Source organism: Heterodontus francisci, chromosome 3, assembly GCF_036365525.1.
Source record: "Heterodontus francisci isolate sHetFra1 chromosome 3, sHetFra1.hap1, whole genome shotgun sequence".
Classification (NCBI taxonomy): domain Eukaryota; kingdom Metazoa; phylum Chordata; class Chondrichthyes; order Heterodontiformes; family Heterodontidae; genus Heterodontus; species Heterodontus francisci.
The window spans coordinates 104,825,757-104,849,167 of NC_090373.1; the positions used below are offsets into that span (position 1 = coordinate 104,825,757).

The 23,411-nt window shown below is 43.4% G+C and overlaps 1 protein-coding gene across 4 annotated transcripts in view; it reads right to left on the minus strand.

The window, feature by feature from the left end:
• Positions 1-23,411, minus strand: part of LOC137352577 (chromosome partition protein Smc-like) — a 106,867-nt gene that overhangs the window by 70,816 nt on the left and 12,640 nt on the right. For 3 of the 4 annotated variants that reach the window (XM_068018243.1, XM_068018253.1, XM_068018234.1), the window contains 4 exons: positions 15,765-15,824; positions 15,389-15,481; positions 13,623-13,701; positions 8,302-8,416 (listed from right to left, as the gene is read on the minus strand). In XM_068018243.1, the coding sequence (XP_067874344.1) occupies positions 8,302-8,416; positions 13,623-13,701; positions 15,389-15,481; positions 15,765-15,790 (313 nt within the window). In that variant the 5' untranslated portion in view covers positions 15,791-15,824. The remainder of the gene's footprint in view (positions 1-8,301; positions 8,417-13,622; positions 13,702-15,388; positions 15,482-15,764; positions 15,825-23,411) is intronic. The other variant, XM_068018263.1, reaches the window with a different exon arrangement.

The following is a 23,411-nucleotide window of genomic DNA, read 5'->3' on the forward strand; positions in this document are numbered from 1 at the left end:
ACTTTTCTGATCTGTCTGCCATGTGGAACCTCATCAAAAGCCTTGCTAAAATCCAAGTAGATAACGTCAAATGCACTACCCTCATCGACCCTCCTTGTTATCTCCTCAAAAAATTCAATCAAGTTAGCTCAGACATGACCTTGCCTTAATAAATCCATGATGACTGTCCTTGATTAATTCATGCCTTTCTAAATGATGATTTATACTGTCCATCAGAATTTTTCCCAATAATTTGACCACCACCAAGGTTAGGCTGACTGGCCTGTAATTACTCAGTCTATCCTTTCTCCTTTTTTAAACAACGGTACAATGTTAGCTGTCCTCCAGTCCTCTGGTATCATACCTGTAGCCAGGGAGGATTGGAAAATGATGGTCAGAGCCTCTGCTATTTCCTCCCTTGCTTCTCTTGGCAGCTTGGGATGCAGAGGGATCTAAGTGTTCTGGTGCATGAGTCACAAAAAGTTAGTATGCAGGTACAGCAAGTAATAAAGAAGGCTAATGGCATGTTATTCTTTATTATGAGAGGAATTGAAAATAAAAGTAAGAATGTTAAGCTTCAGTTATACAGGGCATTGGTGAGATCACATCTCGAATACTATGTGCAATTTTGGTCTCCTTATTTAAGGAAGCATGTAAATGCATTGGAGGCGGTTGAGAGGAGGTTTACTAGATTGATACCTGGTATGAGAGGGTTGTCTTATGAGGAAAGGTTGGACAGGCTTGTACTCACTTGAGTTTAGAAGAGTGAGGAGAGACTTGATTGAAGTATATAAGATCCTGAACAGTCTTGACAAGGTGGATGTGGAAAGGATGTTTCTTCTTGTGGGTGAGTCCAGAAATATGGGCACTGTTTTAATATTAGGGGTTGTCCTTTTAGGACAGAGATGAGGAGAATTTGTTTCTCTCAGAGGGTTGTGCGACTTTGGAAGTCTTTGCCTCAGAAGGTGGTGGAGTCTGTTTCAGAAATCGTCAAGCCAGTTTGTGAAGAAGACCCTGAGACTAGGATGCTTTGGTGTAGATTGTTTATTGCTTGTCAGAGTGCTTACTTCTGCTCTCCAAACAACACCACCCACCAGTGCTGCCTGGCTCTTTGTATATACACACTTGAATACAATTAACTAATGAACACCCAACATCTGTTCACCCTATTATCTTGAAAACAACCAGGTATTTATCATCCATCAACAGGACTTCAGACCATAACAGATTCCACCTTTTTTCTTTAAATTAAATACATACATATATATAAGAAAAAGAAATAAAACCAAAAAATGACACCTTTTTCTTTACATTATTTAACATTAATTTTCAACAGCACCAACCATTAACATGCTGTATATTCCCCCATAAAAAAAACTTGTTTGAAGAAAAAGTGATCTTATCGTAAAAAAATTTTCCACATTTTCCCAACTTATCATAACACAAGTCGGCCCTCTTCGAGAGCATCCAACAATTTTTTTGAACAAGCACCTCTCTTAGTAAAACAATCCGACAACTGATGACTTGCATCAACCCATTTTATTTTGGAAATTTCTTTTCTTTCCAACATTTCTTTTTTACTCGTGAGATCAATCCTCAACCTCTTTTCTGCGACACTTTTTGTCAAATGAACATTGTCCCAGAGAGAATGGTTATCTATGTAGCATTCTATAGGAAAACTCTTCTCTGATTACCCCTTATACAAGAGTTCCTTTAAAATATTCGATAAATATATACCCATATCTATCGCTTCTATCAGTGCATGGGTCTCAGCAGATAAGGTGTTTTTAACTATCCTCTTTACTTTCTTCGATTCCCAGGCTAATGGATAACATTTATCATTTCTTCCCACCAAAAATATAATGAACCCTGCTGCACTTGAATAACCATTGGGAAGATTAGCGTGTGAGGCGTCACTAAATATTACCAATTTCATCTCTTCTGGGTCACCCAATGGTGGAAACTTGAGTGTGCATTTATCAAAACTCAATCTCTTCAACGTCTTATTTGCTTTCAACACCTCCCCAACAGTAGCATGTTTCAGCATGGTGCTCAATTCTAATACATCATAGCAAGCATCCGGCCTAGTTTGTGTGCACAACCAGTTAAACTGCCTGATTAAGCTGATCTACTTCTTCCTTGGTTGCAGAGTCTTCCTTTTGTAGGGAACTGGCCTGATTTATTGGGATCCTATTAACGTTTTCTAGGTAAGACTGTTGATTTAGGGTTACTCCCAACTTAGTCTGCCGAATATTCAACCCTATATATTTAAAAGCTCCGGATGCCTGACTTCCAATTTTAAATTCCTGCAGAAATTTATCTACCACAAATTTCTCAAATGCCTCAGATCCTCCCCACAGAAAATCATCCACATGCATCATGAAAATGCCTGCTCTTTTTTCTACATAGTACCAATAAAACATTGCCGGATCCACCTTCAGTTGAATACAACCAGCTTTTAGTAGGATGGACCTAACTGAAAAATAACACACCCTGGATGCATCGTTTAGCCCATAAACACACTTGCTTTACTTCCATAATTTCTCCTCTATATCTCCAGCTTCTTTTGGTGGCTTTAAAAATACATTCCTTTTAAATTTCTCCCCTTGCAAAAATGCTGCTTTGATGTCAATGGACTTACATTCCCATGAGTGTGTCGCTAAAAGGGCTAGGAAAATCCTCAAACTTGCTTTTCCTGCTGTTGGGGAGTCCACTCTAACTTCCTGGTCACCTAGTCGTTCCTCAAATCCCTGAGCTCCAAGTCTGTCCTTTGCTTTATATGTACTATCGAGAAGTACTTTCTCTGTACAGATCCATCTATGGGACAATGCTGGTTGTCCTCTATCTTGCACCTCCGTGTATATGCCAAACTCTCTCCAACTGTCAAGCTCTTTTTTCTTGGCATCCTTTATCAATTTACCATCCAGCTTGTTAGTAGCCACTAGAGCTTCTCTATCGTAAGGGCTCCTACTTGTGGCGCTCCTTGCCTGCTCTCTGGTCCTTGCTCTAGTGAAACCATATCCCCTACTAGAGTTTCGATCCCTTTCTGGACTACTATTACTCGACCTGTCCCTCCTACAACCAGATTTCCTTTCACAAGTTTGTCACCTTTACCTTGGACTATGATCATCTTCAGGCCCACTGTCTGAACTTATGCTATGTTTTCTGGCCTTCCATATTTTCACTTCCATCTGTCAATCTATAGTTCTGATATCCTGTCCCTTGTCTTGTACATTCAGCCAATGTTTGTATTTCCCTGTGGCCTTTCCTGCCCTTCCTGTAATGGTGGCTTCCCTCCATTCACTAGTCCTTCTGGCATATATGCTGCTCTAGTCCCAACGTTTGGTAGTTGACCTTTAGGATAAATGGCCTTATCAGGATCTTCACTATCACTTGGTCCACTCTCAGTCAAACCATTATCTGCCACAATCTGTTGCTTGCAAAGATCCGACATATGTGCATGCGAAGTACATGATGCATCATAAGTGTCCATCATTTGTTCAGATTCTGTCAATGTGTAATCAGTGCCTGAATGCAGGACCCGGCATCGGGAAAATGAGGGGCCCGCTGAGAGCCAACCTCTGCCCTTGCTGCTGACTCCCCTATTCCCATCTCCCACGACCCCTCACCCCATTAGACCCCTCCCACCCCGGCCTACCTGAGGCCTGGTTCCAGCAACGCTCCTCGACCTTTGGTAGGTGCTCCTCCTACAGCAGCTACCGCCTCTGCCTCTGATTGGCCGGCACCTCTTCAAGGGCAGGACTTCCAGCAATGGAGTCCTTGATCCTGTGAAAGGCCCGCCGCTGTCCATTACATGCCTGATCGGGACCAGATTCAGCGGTCCTTCCGGAGGAGAAGAGGCAATGCGGGGATCTCGGCGTCGCTTTTTCGGAATGTCGAGACCCCGCCGCCAGGATAAATTCCCCCCAAAGTATTCATTAAGAACTATGCCATCATTTTGCGCCTCCACTCAGGGTTTTTTTTTGTTTTCCCTTCATTTTACTTGCCAATATTTTTTAATTCCCTCTCTTTGCTTTCCTAATTTCCTTCCTAATTTCCCCTGCACTTTCTATACTCCTTTTGGCTTTCTACAGTATTGAGCTCTCAGTATGTGGCATAAGCTTCCATTTTTCTGCCTTATCCTACCCTATTTGGATGGGTGGGGTGGGGGGGGGGGGTGGGGGGAGAGGGGTCTAGATCTTTGAATCCCACCCTTTTATATGGTGGGAACATAGGGGTCCTGAACCTTCTTGATTTCATCCTTGAATGCGTCCCACTGCCCTGACACTGATTTACCTTCAAGTAGCTGTTTCCAGTCCACCCAACTTCCCCTCCTGATTCCCTTGTTAGCCAATATTATTAACAGTTCTCTCTCTTCAGGTGTTGTCCCCGTCTCCTTTAAATCTGCCCTCATCATCGCTCTCCTCAAAAAAACTAATCCTTGCATTCACCATCCTTGAAAACTATTGTCTCATCTCCAATCTCGCTTTCCTCTCCAAAGTCCTGAAATATGCGTTCACCTCCCAAATCTGTGCCCATCTTTCCCGGACTCCATGTTTGAATCCCTCCAATCAGGTTTCCGTCCCTGCCACACTACAGAAACAGCTCTTCTCAAAGTCACAAATGGTATCCTATGTGATTGTGCCAAAGGTAAACTTTTCCTTCTCATTCTTCTCGACCTCTCTGCAGCCTTTGACACGGTCGACCACACCATCTTCGTATCAAGAGTATCACTTGCAATGGTTTCTCTTCCTGCTCCCACACCATTACCTCTGGTATCCCCCAAGGATCTATCCTTGGTATCCTTGGCCACCAGCCACCCTATTTCTCATCTACATGCTGCCCCTCGGTAACATTATCCAAAAGCAAAGTGTTAGTTTTCACATGTACGCTGCCAACACCCAGTTCTACCTCACCACCACCTCTCTTGACTTCTCCACTGTTGCGAAATTATCAGACTGCTTACTCGACATCCAGTATTGGATAAGCAGAAATTTCCTCCAATTAATGAATCAATTAATATTGGGAAGACTGAAGTCATTGCTTTTGGTCCCCACTCCAAACTCTGTGCCCTAGCTACCGATTCCATCCATCTCGCTGACAACGTTATGAGATTAAACCAGCCTTTTCGCAACCTTGGTGTCACATTTGACTCTGAGATGAGCTTCCTCATAATCACATATGACATATTCACGCCATCACTAAGACCGCCTATTTCTACCTGCGTAACATTGCCCAGCTTCGCACCCTCAGCTCATCTGCTGCTGAAACCCTCATTCATGCCTTTGTTACCTCTAGACTTGACTATTCCAATGCACTCCTGGCTGGTCTCCCACATTCTACCCTTGCTCACCTATCACTCCTGTATTCGCTGACCTACGTTAGCTCCTGGTCAAGGGACATCTTGATTTTAAAATTCTTATCCTTGTTCACAGATTCCGCCATGGCCTTGCCCCTCCCTATCTCTTTAACCTCCTCCGTCCCCACAACCCTCCGAGATATCTGTGCTCCTCTAATTCTGGCACCTTGAGCATTCCCAATTTTAATCGCTCCACCATTGGTGGCCGTGCCTTCAGCTGCCTAGGCCCTAAGCTCTATAATTCCTTCCCTACACCTCTCTGCCTCTCTAACTCACTTTCTTCCTTTAAGGCACTCCTTAAAATCTACCTCCTTGTCTAAGCTTTTGGCTATCTTCCTTAATATTACCTTATGTGGCTTGCTGTCAAATTTTGCTTTATAATGCTCCTGTGAAGCGCCTTGAGATGTTTTATTACATTAAGGGTGCTAAGTAAATACAAGTTGTTGTTGTTGTTGTGATTGTTTCTTTAACCAACATTGTGACCCTCCCTCATTGTTTTTTATCCCCCTCTCTACCCCATCTGAAAACCCAGTAAACAGGAATGTTAAGTCACCTTTCCTGACCTTTAAACCAGTAATCGGTATATTATTCTTCCAAGTGTAAATCTGTGCCTTCAGCTCATCTGCCTTATTCACTTGACTCCTTGCATTTACGCATACACCATTGATCACTGAACAAGTCCTTTGTTGTCTATTTTCTAGCCTTTGTTTCCTCTATTTTCCACACTTGCTTACTAAATTTCTGCCTTCTCTTTGCAGCTTTCCTTCAGTCCCTTCTGAATTCACAATCATGTTTCCATCCCCCTATCAAGCTTCTTTAAACCCTCCCCAATCACACTAGCAGACCTCTGTGCAATAATATTGATCCGAGCCTTGTTGAGGTGCTACCATCCACTTGTATAGGTCCCACCTACTACTGAAGTGGTCCTAATGTCTCAGGAGCCTAAAGCCCTCCCTCCTGCACCATCTCTCCAGCTTGCATCTGCACTATCCTCCTATTTCTGTACTTACAAGCACATGGCACTGTGACAATCCAGAAATTACTACATTTGAGATCTTGCTTTTTAATTTCTTTCCTAGCTCTCTAAAATCCACTTACAGGATCTCTTCCCTCTTTCTACCTCTGCCATTGGTACCAATATGAACCATGACCACAGGCTGTTCATCCTCCCCTCTCATAATGTTTTGCAGCTGCTCAGTGGCATTCTTGACTCTGGCACCAGGGAGGCAACATACCATCCTGGAATCACACATGCTGGCACAGAAATGCCTGTCTGTTTCCCTATTGAGTCCCCCATCACAATCACTTTTCTATCCTTCTTCCTACCCTGCTGTACAGCTGAGCCACCCATGGTGCTAAGGACTTGGCTCTGGCTAAAGCCGCCAGAACTGAATACCGGTTAGAGAGCAAGATGCACTCAAGGGACTCCTGCACTACCTGCTTGGTCGTCCTTTGCTGCCTGGCTGTCACCCATTTCCTCTCTGCACATTTTTAAGCTGCGGGCTGACCTCCTCCTGAAACGTGCTATCCACATAGCTCACAGCCTTGTGGATGCACTGCAGTGTTGCCGGCTGCTGTTGAATCTCTGAAAGGATGAGCTCAAGTTCCTCCAGCTGACAATAGTTCCTGCATATGTGATTGTCCAGAACATCAGAAGCAGCCAAGAGTTCCCACATAGTACAGGATGTGCATTCAACAGGACTGAGGCGATCTGCCATGCCTTTATTTATTCAACTACTATTTAAACTTATCAGAAATAAAACTTAAAATTACAAAACTTTGGATTTAAAACTTAAAAGCTCTCAGTTTATACAACTGGTTTAATTGCTCTAGTTATTTATCTTAGATCCTTACCTCAATACTTACCTTCAATCATGATTTTTGTTCCCTCAGGTTCTGACGCTCCTTCCTCTCTGCACTGATTCTGATGTCACTCTTTCAATTTCTGCCTGTGTTTGGGTTAGTTTCAGCTCCCGCTCCTCCTGGTCTCCAGCCTCCTCTGACACTGCACTTTATACCTTGCTCTGCTCTCACTCAGCTCCCGCTTCTCCTGGACTCGCGACTCCTCTGACGCTGTGCTTTACAGCTCGCTCGGCTCGCACTCCTCCTTGTCTCAGGCTTCTTCTGCCTCTGAGCTTTACATCTCACTCCACTATTGCTCAATTCCCACTCCTCCATTGCCTCAGAGTCAAATTTTCCTTTATAATGCTCCTGAGAAGCAGCTTGGGATGTTTTAATACTTTAAAGACACTATATAAATACAGAGGACAGGATTTTCCTGTGGGTTTCTGAACCCTGCCATCAAGTTCAAATAGGGTTCAGAAGCCCACACTGTGTGGGCAACAGTTACTCAACTGTCTTTTTCCCCAAATTGGCCATTTAATGGCCAAAGGATAAGCTTGCCACCCAATTAAGGATGGTGGGTGGGCTCTCGAAGCTGGAGGGTCAATTGGAGGCCCTCAAGCTTGAAAGCAGCAGCAGGATGCCATGGAAGGTAAATGAGATCGAAATAAAGTGGAGGCACCCTCTCCAACATTTTCCAACTTAAAAAATGGCCTTTGCAGCTGAGCCACCACTGTGGCGAGGCGGGGGGTGGGGGGGGCGGGGGTTGGGGATCCCCTCCACAGGGTGGCCTGTAGTTGTTGCAAACCCAGGCAGGCAGGGAGGGCCTCTAAAGTCCTGGAGTGCTGGCCTTCTGGCAGCTAAACTGTTAGCCTCCAACAATTGTTCTTAAGCCATGCCGCTCCCCCTCCCCAATCCCGCCTCCAAGAAAATGGCGTGGAGGTGGGATAGTGCCGGGGAACCGGCATGCCAGCCACTTGTCCGCCTCTGTTCCTGGCCCAGCGAGGTCTAAAAATCCTGTCCATGTTATTGTTGCAAACAAATCGACTTTGATATTAAGCAAAAATACAGAGCCTCATGTTATATATATCTGTACTACATGTGCCAATCACATAACTTGCCATCTGAGAGGTTAAGCTGGTTGCTGAGTCTCTCTTTTTCAGTCTGCAACATGCTTAAATTGGCTTCTTTTCTTTTCAGTTCTAAGCGTAGACCATCAACTTGAGAACACATCTCCTGAGCAAGGACAAACATATTGATAAAAGCCATGAGGAATAAGAACATTGCTCGTAAATAAAACATTTCTATACTTTTCCCCTATATTTGCATCAAGAAATTTACTAACAAGGGAAGAAACAACTTGTATTTCTAAAAGCTCCGCTCACAACCTCACGATGGGCTAAAGAATTTCACAGCTTATGAAGTGTAGTCACTATTGTAATGTAGGGAAAAGTGACAACAATTTGCACATAGCAAAATTCCAAAAGCAGCAATGAGATAATGACTAATCAATCTGTTTTTCATGGTGTTATCAGAGGGATAAATGTTGGCCAGGACACCTGCTCTTATTAGAAGCTTGCCACAAGTTCTTTTACTTCTACTTGAGAGGACAGATAGGGCCCCAATTTAAAATGTCATCTAAACAATAGCACCTCCGATAACACTGAAGTGTCAACATATACTATGTGCTCAAGTATCTGGAGTGCAGCTTGACCCTTTGATCTTCTGATTCAGAGATGAGAGTGTTATTACTAAGGCAAGTCTGACACCTGTAGTAGCATAGAAGGCCACAATGCATGATCTCAGTGTAACTGCATTAAGAAAGAGACTGAAATATGGATGAAAATTCAATTTTTGCAATCTTTGATATTTAGCAACTGGGTATTCAATATTGAGAATAAGTTACCTGTCTTCTAACTCGACATTAAGGGCTCTTCCTTCAGTCTTTACATCCAAATGCAATCAAGCGAAATTCAAAGAAAGGCTACCTCTACATTACCTTGACAATGTAACCTAACCTTAGGAAAGCCCCCTCTGCACTCTACTATGATTTTTTCCCATTTGTAAACTACCTGTTCCATCACATTAAAAAAAAATATTGAAAAATATAATAAAATACACTGTTGTTATCACCCAGGTAGGAATCCAGTAAGTGAGCAGTGAGTTAAACAAAATAAATAGCAGGGCGTCAAAAATCTGCAACGAGGTGTCTCCGAGCATCCATCAGCATGTCCAATACTATCCGTCACTTATTTGCTTTTGAGTTATGGAGGCCATAATCCCAGTCTGGACCCACAGGTCGAGGCACTTTCACCATTCAGTATGCTGCTGATGATACATTAGTCCACATGAGAGCTGAGGACTTGGGATTGAGAACTCCTGATGTTGAGAGTTGCTGCCATTGGCACTGCCCCCCACCCCCCCCACTACATCTCTGGCTTCATAAAGGTGGGATCCAGCAATGTTTGGGTCTAGAGCCAATTTCCAGCCCTTCCAGCTCACCTTCACTAGAGTTATGGCAGAAGGATTACAGATTTCTGGCCCCAATACTTTGAAAAAGGAGTGATTCTTTACTGGGCCAATTATTGCACCCCTATCACGTCCCAGCTAAGATCAGCCAACTTAGCATAGACCCTGGATCAATTCTAGCGTGTACCCTGTCATATATTCAGGGTGTGACCTACAGGGACCTGTGGTGAATAAGGTCAGTGAGTTACAAGCACAAATAGCCATTTGGGAATATGATGCAGTCGCAATAATGGAAACGTGGCTTAAAAAACATTGAGGACTAGGCGCTTAATATTCAAGTATACAAATTATTGTTCAGAAAAGATCAGGAAGGAAAAAGGGAGGTGGGGTGGCAGTATTGATTAGGGAAGATGCTGTAGTGTTGGAAAGGGAGGATGCCCTTGAGGGAGCAAGGACAGAATCTATGTGGTTAGAGTTGAGAAGCAAGAGAGGTATGATCACGTTACTAGAAGTATTTTATAGGCCTCCAAATAGTGAGAGAGATAGAGGAGCAAATCTGCAGAGAAGTCACAGAGATGTGCAAAAACTTTTTATTGGGGAACTTTAATTATCCAAATTTCAATTGGGATAATGTTAGATTAAAAGGAAAGGAGGGTAAGGAATTTCTGAAATGTTTTCAGGAGAACTTCCTTGACCAATAAGGAAAGAGGCATTGCTGGATCTAGTGCTGGGAAATGAGGTGTGCCAAGTGTCTGGGGGAACACTTGGGTAGAGTACTCATCATATCATAAGGTTTAGATTAGTAATGGAGAAGAGCAAGGAACAATCTAAAGTTGAACTTCTAACTTGGAAGAGGGCTAACTTCAATGGGATGAGAGGGCATCTAGCCAGGGTAAAATGGAACCAAAGACTGACAGAAAAAAAACTGTAATAGGGCAATAGGTGATCTTTAAGTGGGAGATGTCTCAAGTACAGGCTTGGTACTTTCCAACAAAGTCAAAAGGTAGGGGAACCAAAGCCAGGACTCCTTGGATGATGAGAGAAATACAGAGTACGATGAAACAAAAAAAGAGGGTGTATATTGCATGTCAGGTGAATTCTTCAAGTGAGAACCAGGCCAAATACAATAAATTGAGAGGGGAAGTAGAGAGGAATATAAGACTGGCAAAGACAGAATATGAGAATAGAATGGCAGTTAACATAAAAGGGAACCCAAAAATTTTCTACTGGCATGTAAATAGCAAGCAGGTAATAAGGGGTGGGGTGGGGCTTATGAGGGACAAAGAGGGTGACATATGCTTGGCGGTGCAGGGCAAGGCTAGAATACTTAGTAAGCACTGATATAAGGTACTCATTAAGGAAGAGGATGCTGACAAAATATTGATCAAAGTGGAGATGGTAGAGATAATGGATGGGGTGAAAATTGACAGGAAGGATGTACTGGAAAGGCCGGCTATGCTTAGAGTGGATAGAACACCTGGCCTGGATGGCTTGCATCCCAGGTCGCTAAAGGAAGTGGGGGTGGAGATAGCGGAAGGGCTTGCCATAATCTTCCAAACATCCCTAGATATGGGGACGTGCCAGAGGATTGGAGAGTGGCAAATGTGACACCCATATTCAAGAAAAGATGTAAGGACAGTCCTAGTAACTGCAGGGTGGTCAGTTTAACATCATTGGTAGGTAAGGTTTTGGAAACAATAATCAGGGAAAATAATTAACAGGCACTTGGAGAGATTTGAGTTAATGAAGAAGATCCAACACAGATTTGTAACAGGCGGATTTTGATTGACTAATCTAATTACATTTTTTGATGAAGTAACAGATGATGAAGGAAATGCAATGGATGTTGTCAAAATGGATTTTAGGAAAGTCTTTGACAAAGTACCATATAAAAGGCTGGTTATCAAAATTGAGGCTCATGGAATTGGAGGGTCAATATCAGCTTGGATAAATAATTGGCTTAAGAACAGAAAACAGTGAGTCATGGTAAAGGGTTGTTTTTCAGACTGGAGGATGGTAGATAGTGGTGTTGCCTAAGGGTCAGTGCTAGAACCACTGCATTTTTAATTGAGGTATATATATATAGATATACATATAAATATACATACATATGTATATATAAATGATTTGGATATTGGAATACAAAGCAAAATTTCAAAATTTGCTGGTGATTCCATGAGGAGGATATGAACCACTTGCAACAAGATATAGTTAGGCTAGCAGAATGGGCAGAGAGCTGGCAGATAGAATTTAATACAGAGAAGTGTAAGGTGATGTATTTAGAAAGAAGGGATGAGGAGAGTCAATATAGACTTAACGGCATAGTTCTAAAGAATGTGCAGGTTTAGAGGAACCTGGAAAGGGGGGGGTGGGGTTCATTTGAATAGACCTTTGTAGGTGGTATGACATATTGAGAGAGTAATTAGCAAAGCGTATGGGATCTTGGGCTTCATAAATAGAGGTATTGAGTATAAAAGCAGGGAAGTTATGCTGAACCATTATAACGCACTGGTGAGGCTGCATGCAGAGTACTGTGTCCAGTTCTGGTCACCACACTTTAGGAAGGGTGCGAGGATCATTGAGAGGGTGCAGAGGAGATTTACCAGAATGATTCCAGGGATGAACGAGATTAGCTACAAGTTTAGGTTGGAGAAGCTGGGATTGTTCTCCTTGGAGCAAAGGAGATTTGATAGAGGTGTACAAGATTATGACATGTTTAGATTAGGTAGAAAAAGAAAAGCTGGTCCCATTAGCTGATAGTATAAAGTCTATGGGACACAGATTGAAGGTTTTCGGCAAGAGATGCAGGGGGATGTGATGAAGAACCTTTTATGCAGCAAGTGGTAATGGTATGCCACTCGCTGCCTTGGAGGGTGGTGGAAGTGGAGACGATGAATGATTTCAAAAGGAAATTGGGCAGGCAGTTGAGGGAAATAAACTTGCAGGGCTATGGGGATACAGCGGGGGAATGGGACTGATTGGTTTGTCCAACAGAGAGTTGGCAGGGTCTTGAAAGGCTGAATGGCCTCCTTCTGTGCGTACTAAGTCGATGGCCGGAGTTTTACAACCCTCGAAAGAGTGGGATGGTGGCGGGATATAAAATGGAGCGGAAGGCTTGGCGGCCCTTCCTGACCTGCTCCCTTCTCCGCCGCCACTTTAAGCAGGGCGACAGTGGCGACAAACGGCCCCTCCGCCCCAGGCCAATCAATGCCCTTAAGTGGCCAGTTAAAGACCACTTAAGGGCCTCCACCCGCCTCCAGGGGAATTTTACCCTTGGCTGGTGGGTGGCCCAGGCCTGAGAAAAACTGGCTGTTAAAAGTAGGAAGTTTTTCGACGGCCTGGGGTGGGGGGTGGGCGACCCTCCTGATCAGGCACCCTGTGCCCGACGGACGCCTGTCCCGATGCCCAACCACCCCCAACGTCCAACACGCCTCCCGTCCCACCAATCGACCACCCTTGGCTCGCTGGGGACCCGACCAATTGCCCCCGGCGAGGCCCCAAAATTTACCCATTCTCCGGGGGTGCCCGACATCTTGCATTTTCAGCTGGGTTGCAGTCCCAGCAGTGACCACCACTCCCGCTGATTGGCCAGCAGCTCCATTAGGCGGAACTTCCTGCCTCAATGGGGTGGAAGTCCCACCTCAGACCAATTAAAGGCCTGGGGATCGCAAAATGCAGGCCGGATCCCCAGGTCAGGTGGAGGCAGGTTCGCCACTGACTTTTCAGTTGGGTAAAATTCTGGCCTATGACTCTATGTCTTGGCCTGTGTAGATAAACTTACTGAGCTATTTATGGGGCCAGGGTGTTGGGAGGGGTGGCGGGGAAGGGTAAGCTGTCATGTCATGTTTCTATCGATGAAGAAGTCAGCCTTATCCTTCTTCCACTCCACACACTCCTTGTAGCACATTTGAATTTAGGTTAAGCAACAATAATTGAAATAATTTGGTTATTTTTTTAAAATCTTAAATGCTACCTGTAGTTTCTGTAACATTCTCTCTGCTTCTGATTTCACCTTTGGCTGGAGCATGGCGGATTTTTTTGTTTGATCACGAGTATATTTTGGTTAAGATATTAAGAACAAAATGCATGCAGATAGCTAATGACATTAGGGCATTATTGTGAGATTGGGTTCCTTTTACATAAAGTCTGCCACAGATTGTTTCAAATTACCAATAGAAACATCTATGTTTTGAAGTTTGAAATCTTCCTAAAATATTCCCAGTCACTTATGTAATTCCAGCTAGCCTATTTAAAACTAGTTACCAATTACAGAGAAAGAAAAGGAGAAAATGCTGGAAATACTCAGCAGGTCTGGCAGCCTCTGTGGAGAGAGAAGCAGAGTTAACATTTCAGGTCTGTGACCTTTCATCAGAACTTTGTCTACATCTCATGAAAGGTTATTGACCTGAAATGTAAACTCTGTTTCTCTCTCCACAGAGGCTGCCTGACCTCTGAATATTTCCAGGATTTTCTTTTTTTATTTTAGATTTCCAGCATCCGCAGTAGTTTGCTTTGATTTTTTAAAATTCATTTTTGGGATGTGCGCATTGCTGGCAAGGCCAGCATTTATTGCCCATTCCTAATTGCCCTTGAGAAGGGATGGTGAGCTGCCTTCTTAAACCACTGCAGTCCATGTGATTAAAGTACATGGACAGTTATGTTAGGGAGGGAGTTCCAGGATTTTGACTCAGCGACAATGAAGGAACAGTGATATAGTTCCAAGTCAGGATGATGTGTGCCTTGCAGGGGAACTTGCAGATGGTGGCATTCCCATGCATCTTCTGTCCTTGTCCTTCTAGGTGGTAGAGGTTGTGGGTTTGGAAGGTGCTGTCGAAGGAGCTTTAGTGAGTTGCTGCAGTGCATCTTGTAGATGGTACATACTGCTGCCACTGTGCATTGGTAGTGGAGGGAGTGAATGTTTAAGGTGCTGAACGAGGTGCCAATCAAGCAGGCTGCTTTGTCCTGGATTTTGTTCAGCTTCTTGAGTGATGTTGAAGCTGCACTGATCTAGACAAGTGGAAAGTATTCCATCACACTCCTAACTTGTGCCTTGTGGATGGTGGACAGGCTTTGGGGAGTCAGGAGGGAGTTACTCGCCACAGAATTCACAGTCTCTGACCTGCTCTTGTAGCCACAGTATTTATATGGCTGGGCCAGTTAAGTTTATGGTCAATGGTAACCCCGCAGGATGTTGATTACCAAAGAGAGAGGTAGCACTCTCAACTTACCAATGAACATGGCCAGACCTTGGCTAGGAATTGCGCCGAAGTTAGGTGGTTATTTTGCAAGTCAGTGCTTGTTCAGAGACCAGCGCTGTCTGCACCTCCCACTTTCTCCAGCTGAGTTTCATTAGTTTACCCTAAATTCTAAGCTGAAAACCTGATGGTGACCAGGAGTTCTAGAAAATCTCCTGCTAAAAGCAACCAGCTTTGTTCAGGCACACTGACACTAGCATGTTTGGGTGATCGGAGTGTTTTTCTGGCAGGTCTAGGCTGGTCTGGCTCACCTTTCATCTCATGAAACAAATTACTCCACTGCTCTGATGGGCTATATTTCAAACCTGGTCTGAAATCTGGAGAAAATTACCCATTAAAAGCAGTTTGAATGACAGTCAAATCAGGGATGTGAGCTAAAGCTATTGAGGCACTTTGCAATCTGGAAATAAATAAATGTGTGTGCCATGGGATTGCTTTCTTATGTCAACATAATTACTGAACAATCTTGGTACGGAAAGGATATAGAAAGTTGGCTTCAAGTTCCAGATAATAGATCTGTTGCTGGAGATTCTTTATAAACTCGGTTTCAACACTGGCCAAAGGGTTTTCAGCTGAACTGCAGGAGGAAAGGAAGAAATCTGTGCAACAACTGAATTATGCGAACACATGATACAAAGAATATACAGTATTATTTTCACAAATATATAGAATATATCCTCAATATCCCCCATGAAATACAACTTTTATTGCCACGAGTAAGCCAGCCTGTACCACTCTTGCAACATTGTCCATGGTGAGTTATCTAGTCTGCCTCACAAATGGGTAGTCACTGAGTACTCCCACTGTGAGTTACCGATAAATACATAGCAAAAACCATTCTTTACTTTCCGTAATCTTACTTGAATTCGTTGGGAAAAGTGTTCATGTTGAGAAGAAGTTAGCTTCTTTTCCAGCTAAGCCTAAGAAAGCAGAACAATGACAAAAAGTAAGGTTAGAAGCGGGATTATTCCATAACAATTCTACAGTGTTTAGCTTCATTCACAACTCCTCCAATAATAATGAATTGTCCATGCCGGTCTATACTAGCACCTGGATAATGTCCAGCCTTGGTCTGACAAGTGGCAGGTAAAATTCATGCTACTTAAGCACTGAGCAATAACTATCTCCAACAAGGAATCCCAGCAATCCACCTCTGACTTTCAACAGCATTGTCATCACCAAGTCCAATAACATCAACATCTTTGGGTCACCATCAATCAGATGCTGAACTAGACCAGCCCTATCAATACCCTGGAAATATACTTTCATGGATAGAGAGATGATAGGGAGTACAAATTGAAAAGTAGGGGTAAATAGGTGCAACTAATAGAGAAGACGGCAGCAAGGGCGAAAGGAACAGCAGCTAACTTCAGAATTCTCAGTTGGATGTTCGCCTAACAGAAATACTGATTAGGAGGGTCAGGTGCTTGACGTCAGGAGATAGTTCGACATAAGAAACAGGAGTAGGCTATTCAGCCCTTTGAGTCTGCTCTGTCATTCAAAAAGATCATGGCTGCTCTTTTACATAAGCTATACTTTTGCCACTATCCCCATATCCTTTGATTCCCTTAGTATCCAAAAATGTATGTGACTTGAATATACTCAAAGTCTGAGCGTCCACAGCTCCTTGGAGTAGAGAATTCCAAACCAGAACCCTTTGAGTGAAGAACTTTCTTCTTATCTCAGTCCTAAATGGCTAATTCCTCATTCTGAGACAGTGACCCTAGTTCTGGACTCCCCAATGAAGAGAGGTGCAAGAATTATAGAGTAGTTATAATGGAGGCTTTAATTATCCTAATAAAAACTGGGATAGTAATAGTGTAAAGGACAGAGAGGAAGTGTGTTGAGGAGAATTTTCTATGTCAGTATGCTTCCAGTCCATAAAGGAAGGATGAATTCCTGGATCTGGTTCTGGCGACTGAGGTAGGTCAAGTGAATCAAGTGTCAGTAGGGGAATATTTAGGTGACAGTGACCATAGGTTTAGGTTGGTTATGGAAAACGACAAGGAGCAATCCAGAGTAAAGATAATTAATTGGGGGAGGGACAACTTCAATGGGATGAGAACAGATCTGGCCCAAGTAAATTGAAATCAAAGATGTGAAATCAAAGGGTATACTTGTACAAGGAATGTACAAAGTTAACATGCAGGTGCAGCAGGCTATTAAGAAGGCAAATGGCATGTTGGCCTTTATTGCAAGGGGATTGGAGTACAGGAATAAAAAGGTCGAACTAAAATTGTACAGGGCTTTGGTGAGACAGCATCTGGAATACTGTGTGCAGTTTTGGTCTCCACATTTAAGAAAGGATATAATTGCACTGGAGGCAGTGCAGCAAAGATTTACTAAATTGATCCCTATGATGAGAGGCTGAGTAAATTGGGCCTAAACTCTCTGGAGTTTAGAAGAATGAGAGGTGATCTAATTGAGACATACAAGATTCTGAAAGGGCTTGATATGTTAGAAGCTGAGAGATTGTTTCCACTGGTTGGGAAATCTAGAGCACGGGGACGCAATATCAGAATAAGGGGCTGATCATTGAGGACTGAGATGAGGAGAAATTACTACACTTAAAGGGTTGTGAATCTTTGGAATTCTCTACCCCAGAGGGTTGTGGATGCTCCATCATTGAATACATTTAAGGCTGGGATGGATAGATTTTTGGTATCGCAGGGAACCAAGGGATATGGGGAGCGAGCTGGAAAGTAGAAATGAAGCCCAAGATCAGCCATGATCATAATGAATGGCGGAGCATGCTCGATGGGCCATATGGTCTACTTCTGCTGCTATTTCTTGTGTTCTTGTGATTGGCAGGCAAAACTGTAATGGAACAATGGGCTGCCTTTAAAGAGAAGATAGCTTGGGTACAGTCAAGGTACATTTCCATGAGGGGTAATGGTAGGACAAACCGATCCAGAGCACCCTGATGAAAGAGATAGAGAGTAAGATGAAGCATAAAAAGGGTGCATATGGCATGTCAGGTGGATAAATCAATTGAGAACTAGGCTGAATATATAATGTTCAGAGTGGGAGTGAATAAACAAATAAGAGAAGCAAAGAGAGAGTATGAGAAGAGACTTGCAGCTAACATAAAAGGGAATCTAAAAGTCTTCTATAGGCATATAAATAGTAAAAGTGTGGTAAAAGGAGGAGTGGTGCCAATTAGGGACCTAAAAGGAGATTTATGCATAGAGGCAGGGGCATGGCTGAGGTACTAAATGAGTACCTTGCACCTGTCTTTACCAAGGAAGAAGGTGCTACCCAGGTCATGGTGAAAGAGGAGGTAGTTGAGACACTGGATGGGCTAAAAGTTGATAAAGAGGAGGTATTAGATAGGCTGGCTGTACTCAAAGTTGATAAGTCACCAGGACTGGATGAGATACATCCAAGGATTCTGAGGGAAATATGGTGGAAATTGCCGAGACACTGGCTATAATCTTCCAAACCTCCTTAGATACCATGGGTTGATGCCAGAGGACTGGAGATTTGCAAATGTTACACCCTTGTTCAAAAAAGGGTGTAAGGATAAGCCCAGCAACGACATGGCCAGTCAGTTTAATCTCGCTGGTGGGAAAGTTTTTAGAAACGATAACTCAGGTCAAAACTAACAGTTACTGGACAAATGTGGATTAGTTAAAGGCATATCATGTTTAACTAACTTGCTTGAGTTTTTTGATGTGCTGTATATGACTTCCAAAAGGCCTCTGATAAAGTGCACATAACAGGCTAGTCAGCAAAGCTAGAGCCCATGGAATAAAAAGGACAATAGCAGCTTGGATACAAAATTGGCTGAGTAATAGAAAACAGAGAGTAGTTGTGAACAGTTGTTTTTCAGATTGGAGGAAGGTATATAGAGCAGTTCTCCAAAGTTTGGTGTTAGGACCCCTGCTTTTCTTGATATATGTTATCCCTACACACGGGTGTAGAGGGCACAATTGCAAAATTTGCAGATGACACAAAGCTTGGAAGTATTGTGAACTGAGGACAATTGTGCCAAACTTCAAGAGCACATAGACAGGCTAGTGGAATGGGCTGACAAATGGCAGATGTAACTTTTGGTGGAAGAATGAGGAGAGGCAATGTAAATTAAAGGGTGCAATTCTAGAGGGTGTGCCGGAGCAGAGAGACCTGGGGATATATGTGCACAAATCATTGAAGGTTGCAGGGCAAGTTGACAAAGCGGTTAATAAAGCATACAGGTTTCTGGGCTTTATAAATAGGGGCATTGATTACAAGAACAAGGAAGTTGTGATAAATCTGTATAAAACACGGATTTGGTCTCAACCAATCCTCAATCCATTCTAATATATTATACCCAATCCCCTGAGCTCTAATTTTCTGTAATAACCTGTTGTATGGCACCTTAACGAATACTTTTGGAAAATCCAGATACACTACATTCACTTCTCCCTTATCCACCCTGCTGGATACAACCTCAGAAAACTCTCAGCAGATTTGGCAGATACAACTTCTCTTGCACAAAATCGTGCTGACTTTCCTTAAACATATTGTGATTTTTCAACCACTTAATAATCGATTCTAGCATTTTCCCAACTACTGTTGTCAGACTAACTGGCCTATAGTTCCCTGTTTTCTCTCTTCCTCCTTTCTTGAATAGTGGGATTACATTTGCTACCTTCCAATCTACAGGAGCGATTCAGGAGTCCAAGGAATTCTAGAAAATCAAAACTAATGTATCCACTATATCTGTAGTGACTTCTTTTAAAATCCCATCAGGGTGCAGGCCATCAGGTCTAGGGAATATGTTGGCTTTTAGTCCTATTACTATCTCCAGTGCTATTTGTTTACTCATACCAGTTCCCCACTACTTCTAGAATTTCTTGTGTCTTCTGCCATGAAGACAGATACAAAGGCTGGGATTTTATCTGGGTGACGGGGGTCTTGACCACTGGCTAAAGCGCCGGTGGTAGCCCTGCGTTCCCTCCTCTGTGGAAGGCCCACCAAATCAAGCGCCAATTAGGCATTTAAGTGGACAGCGGCAGGCCTTCCCTGGGATCAAGGACCCCGGTGCTGGAAATCCCGCCCTCTGAGAGCTGCCAGTCTCTGATTGGCCGACAGCTCTTTAACTGAGCAGCACCACCACGGAGGCAGTAGCTGCTGCTGGTACTGGACTCACAGGAGGTGCTGGACCCAGGCCACAGGTAAATCAGGGCAGGAGGGGTTTTGTTGGTTGGGGGTTGCGAGGAGGGGGTTGTAGGGAGGTTAGTAGTAATGGCAGGGGGAGTGGCTCTCTCCAGGCAACCCCCGCCACCCTTCGTGATGCCGGGTCCCTCATTCAGGCACAAAGTGCCTTTTAACTAGGGACACCCCCACCCCTGAAGTCGGCAAGCAACCTGCATAGGTTTGCTTGGTCTGCTCCCTGTGCGGCGGCAGGCCTGCCCGCCACTGGGCTAATTCAGGCAGCAGTGAGATGAGACCCTTAATTGGGCATTAATTGGTGGTGGGGTGGGAAGGGAAGGCATTCACATTTTTCCTATCTCTGCCTCTAAGGGACCCACATTCACTTTCACTAATCTCTTCCTTTTTACATACCTATTGAAGCTTTTACATCTGTTTTTATGTCTCTCACCAGTTTACTCTCATATCCTATTTTCTCTTCGTTGATCAATTTCTTAGTCATCTTTTGTTGAATTTTAAAATCCTCCCTCAGACTTACTACTCTTTTAGGCAACATTATAAGCCTCTTCATTTAACCTAATTCTGGCAGTGAGTGGACCTGTGTGACCCCCAGGACTCTTCTGCAGTGCAGAAAGAAGTCTAACAAGCTCACCTGAGCAGCTAAGGTAAACAACCTAACCCTCTCACCCATCCTTCCGTTCTCTGCATGTGTAGCACTCCTTCATTAATTACCTTCACTGTATTCTAGGGCAGAACTCTGAACCTCTGATCCATTCTCTCGTCCTGGCTCATTTGCTGCCTACAAAAGCGCCATTCCCGAGTATGTCATCCATTTGCAATTCTTGCCAAAGTACTACACATAGAATCATAGAAATTCACAGCACGGAAGGAGGCCATTCGGCCCAGCGTATCTGCACCAGTCGACAAGCAGCCATCCAGCCTAATCCCACTTTTTAGCTCCTGGACTGTAGTCATGTAGTTTACAGCATTTCAAGTGCATATCCAAGTACCTTCTAAATGTTATGACGGTTTCTGCCTCTACCACCCTTTCAGGCAGTGAGTTCCAGTTCCCCACCAGCCTCTGGTGAAAAAAATTCTCCTCAAATCCCTTCTCAGCCTCCTAAGCTCTTACCCTAAATCCATGCCCCCTGGTTATGGACCCTTTAACCAAGGGGACTAGGGCCTTCCTATCCACTCTATCTAGACCCCTCATAATTTTATACACTTCAATTAGGTCTCCCCTCAGCCTCCTTTGTCCAAAGAAAACAACCCAAGCCTATCCAATCTTTCCTCATAACTAAAATTCTCCATTCGTGGCAACATCCTCATAAATCTCCTCTGTACTCTCTCTAGCGCAAGCATATCTTTCCTACAGTGCAGTGACCAGAACTGCACACAGTACTCCAACTGTGGCCTAGCTACCATTTTATACAATTTCAGTATAACCTTCCAGCTCTTATATTCTATGCCTCAGTTAATAAAGGCAAGTAGCCCATATTCCTTCCTGACCACCTTATCTGCCTATTCAGCCACCTTCAGGGATCTGTCGACATGCACTCCAAGGACCCGCAGTTCCTCTACACTTCTCAGTATCTAAACTTCTTAATCATACCCCCTACATTCAAGTCCAACTCATTGATATATACCACAAAATGCAAGGGACCAACTACTGAGCCCTGCAGAACCTCACTAGAAATAGCCTTCCAGAAAGACCCCATTGACCGCATCCTACCTCTGAGCCAATTTTGGATCCAATTTGCCATTTTGCCTTGGATCCCATGGACTTTTACTTTTTTGACCAGTGTGCTATGTTGGAACTTATCAAAAACTTTGCTAAACTCCATATAGACTACATCAAATGCACTACCCTCATTGAGTCTCCTTGATACCTCCTCAAAAAATTCAATCATGTTGGTCAGATACGATCTTCGCTTAACAAATCCATACTGACTGTCTTTGATTAATAAATGTCTTTCTAAATGAAGATTTATCCTGTTCCTCAGAATTTTTATCCAGTAATTTTCCCACTACCGAGGTTAGGCTAACTGGCCTAACTCAATCTATCCCTTTCTCCCTTTTTAAACAATGGTACAACATTAGTTGTCCCCCAGTCCTCTGGCATTATATCTGTAGCCAGAGAGGATTGGAAAGTGATGGTTAGAGCCTCCGCTGTTTCATCTTTTGCTTCGCTAAACAGCCTAGGATATGTTTGATCGGGCCTGGGGATTTATCCACTTTCAAAGATGTTAAATTCGTTAATGCTTCCTCTCCTACTATGTTAATTTCATCTAATATTTCACACTCCTCCTCCCTGATTGCAATGTCTACATTGTCACTCTCTTTTGTGAAAACAAATGCAAAATATTCATTGAGAACCATACAATGTTCTCCGCACAGATTACCCTTATGATCCCTAATAGGCCCTACTCTTTCTTTAGTTATTCTCTTGCTCTTTATGTATTTATAAAAATCTTTGGATTTTCCTTGATTTTACTTGCCAATATTTTTTCATGTCCTCCCTTTGTTGTCCTAATTTCTTTTTCAATTTCACCCCTACACTTTTTATACTTCTCTAGGTTTTCTGTCATATTGGGCCCTCAGTATCTGTCATAACTTTCCCTTTTTTTCTATATCCTCTCCTTTAAGCCACTTGACATCCATGGAGCTCTGGATTTGCTAGTTCCACCCTTTTTTATTAAGGGAACATTCTTGCGCTGATGGATAGCCAACACTGATTTGTAAAAGGCAGATCATGTTTGATTAAATCGAGTTGAATTTTTTCACAGAATCATTACAGCGCAGGAGACCATTTGGCCCATCATGTCCACACTGTCTCTCTGAAAGAGCAACTCCCTCAGTTCCATTCCCTGCCTTCTCCCCATAACCCTGCACATTCTTCCTTTTCATATAACTGTCTAATTCATTTTTGAATGCTTTAATTGAACCTGCCTCCACCACGTTATCAGGCAGTGCATGCCTGACCTTAACCACTCGCTGCGTGAAAAAGTTTTTCCTCAGGTCACTTTTGCTTCTCTTACCAAATACTTTCAATCTGTGCCCTCTTGTTCTCGATCCTTTCACGAGTGGCAACAGTTTCTCTCTGTCTACTCTGTCCAGACCCCTCATGATTTTGAGTACCTCTATCATATCACCTCTCAGCTTTCTCTTCTCCAAGGAAAACAGTCCTAACTTCTCCAATCTATCTTCATAACTGAAATTCCTCATCCATGGAACCATTCTCATGAATCTCTTCTGTACTCTCTCCAATCCCCTCACGTTTTTCCTCAAGTGCAGTGCCCAGAATTAGACACAATACTCCAGCTAAGGCCGAACTAGTGTCTTATACAAGTTCAACATAACTTCCTTGCTCT